Here is a 13,993-nt window from a genome sequence, read left to right as displayed (position 1 = left end):
AAAGATCAACGCATGCTTTAAATATCCTTAATGTTGATCACTTAAAGGGTGTCAGATGATCAGCTATGGAGGTACTCTTTTCTGATAATATTCCTTTCTCTTAATTAAAAAAAAAAAAAAAAAAGCAGTTACTGTGTGCTGACCTCCAATGAGTTCTGCACAGTGGTATAGAGGGCATGTCAAAGTGTGGGCAAAGGGTCTGTTTGTTTCTACGCAGAAGATCAAGGCCTAGCTTGGATACCCAGAAAATGAACTAAGATACGATATGAGGAGGAGCTTCCGGCATCAGCACTCTCTGGAGGACTCGTGCCGGGGGATGATCATCAAAAAGCCTCCACAGGGATCCGGACGATGCTGCAGTTGTGGCTGCATCCAGCCCACCATCTCCTGGACTTGCCATAAGAAGGAGGAGGGAGATGTCTAGGCTGGCATGTGCATACAGTGAGACAACGAATTTGACTGGATCTGTACTGTTGGAACTCAACCAGGAGTTGGGAGGGGTGCAAGTTGTAGCACCCCAAAATCTCATGACTATAGACTATCTATGGTTAAAAGAACATATGGGATGTGAACAGATCCCAGAAATGGGCTGCTTTAATTTGTCTGATGGTTCGAGTACAGTTGGAAAATATCCATCATATCATAGATAAATTTTCACAAATGCCTAGGGTGCCTAAATGGTTTTCTTGGCTTCACTGGAGATGGCTGGTAATTATAGATTTGCTTTGTTTATGTCACCGTATTCCTATTATGTCAATATGTGTGTGCAAATTAGTTAGTAGTTTAAAACCTATACATACTTAAGGTACTATACAAGAAGATATGTCAAAGAAATAATCAATCCTCCCAAGTTTCCTTCATATGCTACATCTATAGCTTTTCTTCTTCCTTCCTAATTACAAACTTTAAATAGAATTCGTGCCTCATATCGAATTTACCGAGTATCATAATTCCTCCAGGTGGTAAAGATACCTCGAGACAAGTGCTGGGCATAGAAGCCACAGGGCATAAATCTGCAAAGAAGTAAAAAGCTAACCTTTGCAAACAATATGGCTTCTCTCTCACTTACCAACTTTACATTTCCCTGTATGGCCCCGGAAGATGACTGGTTAGCCAGAGACGGGTAAGATTCCTCAAGGGAGGAACAACCTAAGACAGGCACAGTCGCAGGGGGGCCATCAGGTGAGAATTTGGGGATCAACAGAGGTGAGGCTCAGAACCTCACCCCCCCTGCTTTGAGAGAAATCTTCTGCATCCGTGGATGTCTTGCTGCCCTTGTCTAGCCTGGATTAATACTTAGTCCATAGGCACACACCTGATCATCTGATCATCTACATTTGCCTTCTTACAGCACTAAACTATGTTTTCTACCTTTATCTTGCATCTACCTACCACTTCAGCATTTTATTAAAAATAAAAATAATAATAATAATAGGAGAAATGTGGGATCAACATATAAATCAAGTACAAAAATCAAATGAATATTCATACTTGACCTGATGGTTTATAGGTCATATTGCATGATCAAAACCGAAAGTTTCTGTGATGACTGCCCTTGTACTGTTCACCATGTAAGAATTTATTCACTCTGTAAGAATTCGTTCACCATGTAAGAACTTGTTCGTTATGCTTCAGAAGATTGGAGACTGACGAGAATTAGGCTTGAGATGGATTAATGATTGTACATTGAGCATTGACCCCCCTATACTGAATTTTATTGTTGTTAACAACCATTTGATCAATAAATATGAGAGATGCCCTCTCAAAAAAAAAAAAAAAAAAGATGTTACTGTGATCCAAATTGTTATTCAGCAGTTCCTAGATTATTCACTATGTGAAAAGACTTTGTTATGCAAGCAAATTTTAAATGTTTATAATGTATTTACAGTTCACTCTTTTTACAAAGGAACTTTTGAGTATATACAGAGAGGTGATTTTCTTCAAAGGTTATGTCCTCTGGCCAACAAACTACTCCAGTGAAAGCAACATGCTGCAGGTACCTACATAATTTCACTACAAAAAAACTTCTATTTTCCTTGACATCATGTTAAAAAATTAAAAGCAGATTTATTCCCTCATTTGGCAATCTAGTGACACCTTGTGACCAACTTGATCAACTACATGTCTTAAGATTTCAAAAAGCTAAAAACATTTTTAGATAGTAAGCAGTCGTTAAACTTTATTAAAAGTTTTTGCCTCAAATATATGTATATTTATTTTTTAATTAATGAGAGATACATAAATATATAAATGTTTAAAATACACTGATAGTGTTAGCTCCTTGACAGGTATAGTGTAAACAGTAGTCACAGGACCCTGTAGGCATCACCTCCCTAAGAAACCTCTATTAGGGCCTTTGATGCCTCTGTGTACCTTCTCTGCCAAAGGTATCCACCAGACCAACTTGTGTTAATCATTCTCTTTTCTTTACATACAATCTTAACCCCTATACATGTATCCCTTAACAATATAGTACAGTACATAGTTTTGAAAATCAAAGTAGCAAGTACAGACTTAGCTAGTAAGGAGAGGTCATCGATTTTACCACTCTCCCCAACAGAACACCTTCTTTCTCTGTCATACTTACTCTTCAAAGGCCTATTCTAAGCACCACTTCCTCCTCCAGCTACTTTCAGAAAATCATATTGTTAAATTCTGATCAATTATAGAATTATAAGAAATACACAAATGTCCCCCAAATGAATTTTAAGATTCTTTCGGTTTGGAGGCACTTTTTAAATTTAATTTAAAAATTAAACTTAAATACCTATGCCAGTACTGCTGCAAAAACTGGAATCTGATACCACACATTATCTTGAAGCAACTAACATTTTTAAAAATTTAAAAATCAACACCCTCCTACACTGTCAGAAGCAATGTCAACTGGTATAAGCCACTGTGGAAAGGAGTATGCAGGGTTCTCAAAAAACTAAAAGTAAAAATACCATTTAACACAGTAATTCCACTTCTAGAAATTTACCTGAAGACACCAAAATCCCTGATCCTAAAAGATGTACTCCTATGTTTATTGCTGCATTATTTAGATAGCCAAGATATGGAAGCAATCTAAGTGTCCATCAATAGATGAATGGATAAAGATGTGGTACATATACAAAATGGAATATTATTCAACTATTAAAAAAAAAAAGAAATCCTGCCATTTGCAACAACATGGATGGATCTAGAGGGTATTATGCCCAGTGATATAAGCCAGGCAGAGAAAGACACATCTTTCACCTATTTGTGCAATACAAATACAAAGCAAAACAGAATGAACCAAAAAAAATGGCAGTAGACTCATAGACACTGAGAAGTGACCAATGGTTACCATGGGAAAGGGGTTGGTGGAGGAGTGGGGAGGTCGAAGGGGATAAAGAGGCACTAAAATATTCAATCATAATGTAGTTTGGTCACAGGGATAGCAGTACAGCATGGAGAAGTCAATGATTCTGTAACATGTTCCTATGTTGACAGACAGCAGCTGTACTAGTCGGGGGGGGGGGCGGATTTAGTAATATGGGTAACTATTGAACCAATGTGTTGTATACTTGAAACTAATATAAAAGTGTATCAATCATACTTCAATTTAAGTATTTTTTTTAAGTTAACAGTGACTTCTAAGTGTAAAAAAAAATCAACAAGCTGGCCACAGAACACCTTAAACATTGTTAAAATGCTAAGACGTTATGTTGTGTACATTTTATCACAATTTTTAAAAATGCTTACAAAAAATTAACAAATTGCTATCAGTACTTTCATTAGGTGAGCAGTAATGGTTTCTTAAAAGAAATGTGTTTTCCACTCTCTGGATTCCCTTCTTTTACACTGAAAGTATGGGTCATTCCTAATCTATGTCAGGAACAGGCAACTGAAATGCTATAGGCAACACTGACAGTTACAGCCATTCTAAACTTCACAGGATATTAAATAACAAAAAAAAAAAAACTTGTTCTAAGTATTAGCCTTGCCATTTACTCAAATTCCTAATTCAAATGGACACTTTTACAAAATCTTAATTACATTTAAATATTTTGAGAAAAGCTTATGATTTCTGCCTTCTTTTCACTCCTCAATCAAGGAAGAACAGTGCCAACAGCACTTTAGGTTGATAACCAAGTTCAGTTAGCACATACTGAGCATGGATAAGCTACATTCATAAAATATTACATACCAGGTAAATTTAAGAAGTATACAGCCACCTTAAATGTTGAGATTCAACCTCTTTGCATGTCACTTACATGATAGGTTTATAAACTGTCAAAGGAAATTTAGTGGTCTAAGGCACGTTAATAAACCATATCCCAATGTGCCATTAGTACATATGATGGATGATAGACTTAAAATGGATGGAGCATCTGAAAACACCTCAATAGTGCTAAGTGGCACCAAAGTGGGTATCAGTAACATTAATTTTAAGGTAAGACCAACTATATGCCATAAAAAGAGCTTTAGCACTCTTACCTGCCGATAAAGTAAAAACAACTTTGAGAAACCCTCCTTGGAGCCAGTTGAGAACTTAAATTACAATTTGTGTACTACCAGAAGTGGTAATGGGCCAATGACGGCAATACTGTCATGAGCAAGACCCAAAGTCATTACTTACATCTATCATCTCCAGAGAATGCACAAAATGATACATCAGAGTACAGTGTAACTTCTACTTTTACCTAAAAAATTTTTATTTGCTAATACTTAACATAAAGAGTTAAACATTAATGCCCTCACTGAGTCTGTTCAATGGCCACATTTCGCCTTCAGTCCTAAGTGGGAGGCATTACTGAAGAAAGCTGATAATGTGCTAGGCACTGTGAAGTACTGGAATGCACTGAATAGGTATCTACTTTTAACCAAACAAACTTTCATTAAATGGGCAAGTAACTTTAAAGATCCCTGGAAAAGAAATTATATTTGAAGACAATACCAATTAGTATAAGCACAAAAGGGGAAAAATGGGTCAAGTTAAAAGGTTCTTACTCAATGAAGTAAAAAAAACTTTAATCAGAAAATCCACAAAAGGGTGGTCAAAAAAAAATTCCTTGCTAATAAGCTTATGTTCTCAATCAGTAAGCAGGAAGAATGAACCCTGTCCTAAGTGTAAAGGGCCCATTATTGCCTTATTAGCTAAATATGGAGTATGTATATTCAATTTTTAAATAAACAAACATGAAAAACTCAAAATCTTTTCCTGATAGCATCCTCACAATAGGACTATTATTTCAGAAACTATTCATTTACAAATACAAAAAATTACATCACGTTAATTACCAATCTCTGACAATGTCCAAGTGTTTTTAAAAGTTACTCTAAGAACAGTATGTCTGAACATGAAATAATAATACAGAAGCGATGTTTTACCTAAGTGGAGAAAAAGAGCAAAATAACTTAGGTCCTATACTCAAGCAGCTCTCTGCCTGGAAGATCAGACAAATACACAAGTAACTTAGTATGAATGTAGTCACTAGTACTATCAACCCAGAAATTCATATTCTCCTCCCTACTGGAGCACTTTCCTATCTCCTTCAACTTAAGGTCATGTGACTTGCTCTGACCAATGAAATCTGAACCACAAGTCATTTCTGAGCAGAACCTTAGAGCCTGAATGATCTGCTATGCTCTCCTGTTTACAAGAGAGACAGACTATAGATGGTGATGGCTCCATCCGCCTGGCTGCCAGCATGAGACTGAAGCAGCCTGTGACTGACTTACAACATGGGGGAGAAATAAACTTGCTTTAAACCACTGAGGTTTGGGGATTATTTGTTGACACAGGTTAACCTAGCCTATCCAGTAGAAGGTAGCATGAGGTAATTTTGATAAAGAATGATGGGAGCTCTAAAGAAGAACATGACATTTCACTCAACATCTGCTCCGTCTTGTTAAAGGGGATAAAATTTTAAAAACCACGAATTTTCCATTCAGTGATTAACAACTTTCAAGTGTGCCTAAATAACTAAACAAGCTTTTGGCTATTTTGTCTAAGTTCCTTTAAAAAGGATTTTAAACGTTCACAAAAAATCTTTCAAACAGAATTCAGTTTTTAGTTTACATGCAGAAGCTTACCACTAAGTAATTCAATCCAATTCTGGACCGTTTCTGGAGGCTGAGTCTCCTTAACATGCTTTAGAGCTTCATCAAGAAGAACATCACCTGTTGGAGCATCTGACTTACAGATCACCTAAAATGTAAGCAGTAAGAATGAAATGACCCACTGATTCCTTTTTACTGGCTTGACCTCTTTAAGTTAAAAACTTATAATCCATCATACTTAAAGCCCCATGTATTCATGCAGTATCAACATTCAGATTTTATATACTTCTGTATTAAGGCAACACAGTATTGAACCTAACCTAGCTACAATCATGAATGAAATAAAACTACTGTGTAATGATTAGTAAAGCAAAATACTAGGACATTTTATACTCATTGTAATTCCTTCCATTACTAAACCTTGGGCTATCTGATACAGAAATTCACTGTTTATGAACAGTTATTAGTTCCAGAAACATTTTATTTATAGATAAGGATTCGATATACGATAAAGGTGATATTTCACATAATAGAGAACTGAATTTTTCAATAGTTGTTATTAGAACAATTGGCTAACAAATTAAAAGTAACAACTAAGTTCAGACTTGGCTCCTCAGAGCTTACACCACAACAAAAGATAAAGATTTAAATGTGAAATATAATTTTGGCGGTAAGAAAAGGTTTTTTCAGGAGGAACCTTGAAAATAGCAATAGGTTTGATTACATAAAATTTTTAAATACTACAGAACTTCTTAAAGTTCAGATGGATATAGAATCCATCTTAAAGTAGAATCTTAAAGAGAATCCATCTTAAGTGTAGAAAAACCCATAAGTGGGAGATGAGAGAAGAAAATACTATGCTTCTTTAGCCAAATATTTAGATACCTATAGCCTTCGTTAATGTTTTTAGCTAAGCAATTAATTTCTACCTGAACTTCTATATCAAATTTGAATATTATGTTACTTCATTTTGGCTATTAAAATGCTATGGAATTTGACAGCATTATTTTTAAAACGCAACAGAACTCTCTTAAATTTGTCAACAATGCGTCCTCTCTTTTTGTTTAATTTTATGAAAGCTTAAACAATACATACAATATCTATTTGAGACCACAGCATGAATAGAAATATAACTAGAAACCACAAATGCAAGCTACAAATCTATTTTTAAATTTTTTAATTGCATTTAAAAGGGAAAGGGAAAAGGAACAGGTGAAATTGATTTTAATACATTTAACCCACCAGAGCAAAATATTAATAATATTTTTAAATTGAGATGATATTTTACACTTCTTTTCCATATTAAGTCTTATAAACTCCAGTGTGTTTTCATTTACAGCATGTCTCAAATTGCACTAGCCATATTTCAAGCATCTGGCTCATAGACACATGTGGCTAGTAGTTACTGTATTTGGTCAGTGCAGAGATAGAATATTTTCAACATCGTAGGAAGTTTGACGTGACAGTGCTATTCTAGGCCACACTTTTTATAATAGGGGGTCAAAGAGAGAAGAAAAAAGAAAGGAGAACCTTGGAAAAAGTTCTACATCTATATATTACAATCATACCACTACTTCTTTCTTCCTTCCCACTTACTCCTTAAATCCACTGCCATCTGGCCTCAACGCCCACCTCATGCAAACTTCTTGAAACAGGTCTGACATCAGGGTCACAGTAACCTGGATATGGGTGGATCTTTTTCTTGTGAAATTCTGTCCCCTAATCTTTCTCAAATGTACTGCTTCTCTTCTCCTCTACAATTATTCTAGTCTACCTAATCTGGTTATCCTTCACTTGCATTAAATTTCCCAGCTAGCCTCCCTGAACTAGTTATAGCCCTTTTCAATCCATTCTCCTCCCTGATCTTTTTAAAAAGCAAATCTTATCATAACACTCCACTGTTTCTACTTAAAATTCTTCAATGACTTAAAAGTTCTAAACTCCTTAATAAAATTCAGAATGTGTAACCCAATAGTAAATATTCTTATGTCCATACATACAATTTCTATTTAGTGTATTTCTTCTTGGAGGGGGAAGCCTTATTCTTAAATATAAAGGTAACCAAGGATGATAGGATATTTGAAAGAAAGCCTTCAACATAAAAAACACCAAAAAAGAAAGTAAGAGCTTTGAAGAGACAACAGATATTTGCTAAAGAGCCATAATATCTTCAAAGAGTCACACATAGATATTATATCCATGAAATAAGAATAGAAAGTCACATAAACCCACAATAAATACTCAAAAGAGGGTTAAAAGACCAGAAAGGCCAATAGAATGTCAAGTATATCTCAATAAAGCTGGGCAGTAAGCAAATGAAAATAAAAACTGTAAAAATGAGTAGCCAAGAGGTCCACATCCAACTTACAGTTCTAGAAAATGGAGTGCAGAAGACACAATAAGTATAAGAAAAAAACTTTCCAAAACCAAAACACACACCTCTAGACTGAAAGAGCCTAAGCAAAATTCTTAGAGATATGATGGTATATCGTACAATTTCAGAATACCACAAATACACAGAAGACCTCAAATGCTCCCAGAGGAAAAATCAGGTATCACACAAAAAAAATGAAAATCGAAATGGTAACAGGCTTTAACAGCAACTCTACACACTAGAGGACAACAGGAAAGTTTTTTTCAAATTTCTGTGGGAAAATAATTTAAATCTAACTATTCTATTCCCAAACTGTCAAATAAAAATGAGGTACAATAAAGAGATTTTCATGCATGCAAAGTCTCAAAACAGTTTTCTCCCACAGAGTGAAGAAAATATTATATCCAGAAAACAAGGGGTTGAAAGCAGTAAATTGTGACAGGAAATCCCAGTAGCAGCACCAAAGTGTAGTTTGTGCAGACTAGAGCACAAGGCAAATTTTAAGGGAGTTCCTGATGTATCTGAACATTTAAAAATTAATAATGCTAAATTTTCTCTAATGAACATGTAAGAAAAAAGGATACATAGAAAACTTTTTTAAAAGAGTTAACTAGAAAAAAAATTACATGAGAAAGGAAAATAGCATAAGGTATGACTTAACTCTGCAGAAAACAAAATTAACATAGCTGTAATACAAAACAATCATGACTGTTTTGTCAAAAATAATGATTTAACTCTACTAGAAAGATGGGAGGTGGTGTTAAGTGGTATATAAGGGAGCCAAATACGTGTCTAATCTAATAGAAAGTAAACAGCATTTCAAATTGATTTATCAAAATACGGCAGCATAAACATATTTAAAAATACAGAAGTAAATGCCAAAAGAAATTGAGACAGGGACCATAAATGTAGTCAGAATAGGTCAAGGGCCTCCGGAGGGGGCAGGGCAGGATATTTGCAGTCAGAGCAATGTAACTACATGTAAGGAAACCCCCCTGCTAAAACTCTATGTTAAACATTGAAGCTCTAGAATCATTCTTCAGTGAAATCAGTTGATGTTCCCCAGATAAAGAAGAGTAGCACATGTTTTATTATGCTAACCATTTATAATCATATGTAAAGTTCTCTTTAGCATACTAAAAGGCCCAGGCCTATGTGCTGTCTTTCTCCTTCATAACTGATGAAGTGATTTTGCAAACTGGGCAACTAATTTAGCAAGTAAGCCCAGGCATAAACAACACAGTAAAAGGCAGGAAGGATTCCACCTTAAAGATAAGATTGCATTTTAATACCCAAGAAGTTAAGACGTTAGAAATTCTTAACTTACTCTTTAACAAACAATACCTCAAGCCCACCTTGGGGGGCTGAGCAGGTGGCCTTGTTTCCTGGGCCCCCAGACCAAGAAGCTGGTATCTCAGAGAGAAATCATCAGAGGAAGTTGCTTGTGTTAGTTAATTCTAAATATTCAGAGACCACTTAACAAGTCCACACCCCTAAGTTTTTTCATGTTCTCGAAAAATCCTCAGCTGCCTATAAAACCCCCTAGACAACGCACCACTATGGACTCTCTTGTCTCCTCCTGGCGTGAGCCGGGAGCTCTGTCCCTTCACTTTATCTCTAAATAAAAGCCTGTACCTTGGTCTCCTACCTTGACTGTTTGTGAAGCTCATTCTTCGGCTCCGCAAACATCAAAATAACTAAAAGAACCCCAGCATCAAAATAACTAAAAGAACTGCAGCAAGTTGAATGGCAGCCCCCCAAAATGTGCTCATGTCCTAACCTCCAGAGCCTAAGTAATCCCCAGTTAAGTCTTTGTAGATGAAATTAAATTAAATTAGATCTGGAGATGAGATTGTCCAGTATTATCCAGATGGGCTCAAAATGCAAGAAAACTGTCCTTTTAAGAAACACATAAAGGGAAGGGACAGAGGAGAAGCTGATGTGAAGACAGAGCACAGGGAGGGACAGCCAGAAGCCAAGGAGAACCTGGAGCCATTAGAAGCTGCGAGGCTAGAACAGAACCTCCCTCAGACAAAGTGAACACCGCACATTCCGGCTCTCAGAACTGTGAGAGAATAAATACCTGCTGTTTTAAGACACCAGGTTTGTAGTAATCTGTTACAACAGCCCTAGGAAACTAATACAAGATTGATAATGGTTGCCTCCTACGAGCAGGACTAAAGTATGAGGAAGAGTGGATAGAAGATTGCTATTCTTTGTGATAAGCTTTTTAATGTAGTTTGATCTTGTAACTACTACATATGCATTATCTTAAAATCAGTATTATTTTTAAGTGAGTAAATTAAATCACATCATTGGAGTATGTATCCTAATGACAAAACTACCTCAGCAGACGTAAACACAAAGCACATGCGGGCAGGGAATGCCTCTTGGTCACCACTATATTTCCAGGGGCGAACACCGTGTATGGTAGACTTAAGCGTTAATTAAAATATAAAATGAATGAAGAACAAAGAACAAGTAATGTGCTGATAGCCAACACAAAATTGGTTCTTATTCCCATGAAAAGAATCTGTAACAAAATCTTTTCACTTTAAAACAGGGCTCTATAACATTAATGGAAATTACTTATAATTACTATAATTACTAATAACCTATGTATACATTTTATAGATAACTCTAATAGAAGATTAAGGTTTTTCCATCCATGAATCTATGGCTGCATAGTAAAATCAAAAATTATATTCTGCTTTATGATGTAATTATGTAAAATAGTAATTTTAAAACTAATCTGTGCCAGCTCTTTGACTCTAGTCTAAATGACTAGATTTAATTTTAAAAACCCACAAGGAATATTTTCTGCTTTACTGTATTACTTTGCATGTAACTTTCAATGCTATAGTAATGACCTTTCCTGTAGGATTACCACTCTGGCATGTCAATCAAAAACTGTTCTGTTCTTAAAAACCTTTTGGATTTCATTAGGATGATGCAGCAAGAAAAAAACAGTTATGAAACACCATGACACCAAGCAACCATTAGAACAACAGACTAGAAGAGAAACAGTCTTAAATATCTGAGATTGAGGCTGAAGTCAAAAATTCTGAAAACGGGCCAGAAATCTGTTTACACAGACCTTCATAGTGGAAAAGACAAGAGATCTGAAAAGAACTCACAGTCAGCTAAGAAAATAAAAAACTATGAGTAATTAATTTGCACACTAACATCTTTGGGTTGTATGTAACTTGAAAGTTATGTCAGATCTTTCCAAACCGTGGCTTTCAGAAACAACAACTGAGGTTTGGAGTCTTTCTGAAAATGTGTAAGATGCAAAGGCCAGTGATCCTAACAATGAATTACATTATTTATTATATACAAATAAAAATGCAAAGAAGATACAGAAACACAATTCAGTACTTCAATATGAGCTTCCTCTTTAGTATTTGATAACTATTAACAGAAATTCTTTATTTTTATGCAGCACAAACTCTTTTAAAAGCTTTAATTTAGCACCCCTTACCTTTCTTGTTAATAGACTTTTACGTCTCATTCCACAGGCCTCTAGTTGTAACCTTCCTCTCAATGCTAATTCAATTAACATACAGCCACGTAATCCAGATGATATACAGTCATTCCAAAATGATGTGTAACCCTATTAAAATAAAAGAAAATAGCTAATTTATTTTTAATTCAGTCAAAAATAGAAATATTTTTAGCCCGTTATTTTCATGCCTTTCATCTTTATTTTTCCAGATTTTTATTTTAAAATAAAATGCTAAAAAAATACAATTACCATACATTACTTAGGATTTTCAGGGACTTATTGTCTTCCCTCCACATACCCTTACATACAGATAAAAAAAGTTTTTTTGAAATGCTTTGGAAGTCAGAGGTTTAAAAATACAGTATCTTTCATTCTTCATTAAGTTATATGTTTATAAAGGCTTCAAGGACCAGGGTTCAGACACTCAGTTAACCTGAGATTACAGTGATTTATTATTAAGATATGTGGGCAAGTTAAGCAGCTCAGGAATAACAGTCTAGCTAGTGCGGCTTCAATGAGAATCAGAACATCATTCATTCAACCCTGTTTAGGGATAAAAACACAAAGTTAGTTTCAGAAGAACATATTAGAAAACTTACGTATTGGCCCATGCCTAAAGTTCTGAATAACTAACAAAGCAATCAGACGGCCCCACCACCAAGACAAATTTAAGGGCAACATATACAAGGTGGAAGCAGACCCAGACAGAGATTGACAGACATCAAAGAACCCGGGGATACTGAAGTGAATCAAATGAAGCTGGGGCACTCTATGAGAGTAACAGGTTGTCCAAATTATGAAGTCATGAGCTTTGCCAGCAGGGTTGCCAACTATCAATTTATAAAGTACCCAATTCTGAGGAGAAAGCAGAAGCTGTAACTAACTGGCTCTGGTTAAGACACAGAACAGGGTAACACATAATCCTGGCAGAAGTAAGAGCTGTACAGTCAATTTTCTAAAAACTGGAGGGCCCAGCGGAAGATGACTGGTTAGCCAGAGACGGGTAAGATTCCTCAAGGGAGGAACAACCTAAGACAGGCACAGTTGCAGGGGGGCCATCAGGTGAGAAATTGGGGATCAACAGAGGTGAGGCTTAGAACCTCCCCACCGCCTCCGTTCTGAGAGAAATCTGCTGCATCCGTGGATGTTTTATTGCCCTTGTCTAGCTTGGATTAACACATAAGTCTACAGGCACACACCTGATCATCTACATCTGCTCTCTTACAATACTAAACTATGTTTTCTACCTTTATCTTGCATCTACCTACCACTTCAGCATTTTACTAAAAATAATAATAATAAAGAGAGAAATGTGGTATCCACATATAAATCAAGTATAAAAATCAAACGAATATTCATATTTGAACTGACTGTTTATAGTTCATAATGCATGATCAAAACCGAAAGTTTCTGTGATGACTGCCCTTGTACTATTCACCATGTAACTTATTCACTATGCAAGAATTTGTTCTCCATGTAAGAAGTTGTTCGTCATGCTTCAGAAGATTGGAGACTGACGAAAATTAGGCTTGGGGTGGATTAATGATTATACATTGAGCATTGAGTCCCCTATACAGAATTTTATTGTTGTTAACAACCATTTGATCAAAAAAAATAGGAGAGATGCCCTCAAAAAAAAAAAAAAAAGGTACACACTTCCAAATTGTAAAATAAATAAGTAACCGGGATGTAATGTATAGCATAAGGAATATAGTCAAAATATTGTAACAACTTGGTATGGTGATAGCTGGTACCTAGAATTATCATGTATATAAATGTTCAATCACTGTGTTGTACACCTGAAACTAATGTAATACTGTGTGTCAACTACCCTTCAATAAAAAATAATTATCTAAAAAAAAAAAAAAAAAAAAACAGAAAAAAAAAAGGATGGCCCAGGATTAGGGAGGCCCAGACCCTTGGTTCTGGAACTTTCACAAGGTCAGTCTGGTACGCGCCAGGTCACAGGAGTCAGCCCTTATTTCAAAAGGTAACAAACCACCGGGGTCCATGGGACTTCACCAATGACACAGGGACCTAATTAGCCTAATGAAGCTCCCACTCCTATAAATGAAGGCTTTGGGAAA

The 13,993-nt window shown here is 35.7% G+C and overlaps 1 protein-coding gene across 1 annotated transcript in view; it reads right to left on the bottom strand.

Moving 5' to 3' along the window:
- The window catches only part of GOLPH3 (golgi phosphoprotein 3), a 62,869-nt gene that overhangs the window by 13,144 nt on the left and 35,732 nt on the right, over positions 1-13,993 (bottom strand). The window contains exons 2-3 of the mRNA XM_037001772.2: positions 11,883-12,014; positions 6,061-6,175 (exon numbers count right to left, since the gene is read on the bottom strand). Coding sequence (XP_036857667.1) covers positions 6,061-6,175; positions 11,883-12,014 — 247 coding nt within the window. The remainder of the gene's footprint in view (positions 1-6,060; positions 6,176-11,882; positions 12,015-13,993) is intronic.

The sequence above is a fragment of the Manis javanica genome, chromosome 1 (genome assembly GCF_040802235.1).
Source record: "Manis javanica isolate MJ-LG chromosome 1, MJ_LKY, whole genome shotgun sequence".
Lineage (NCBI taxonomy): Eukaryota > Metazoa > Chordata > Mammalia > Pholidota > Manidae > Manis > Manis javanica.
The sequence above is the reverse complement of the archived record's forward strand: the minus strand, read 5'-3'. Positions and strand labels throughout refer to the sequence as shown.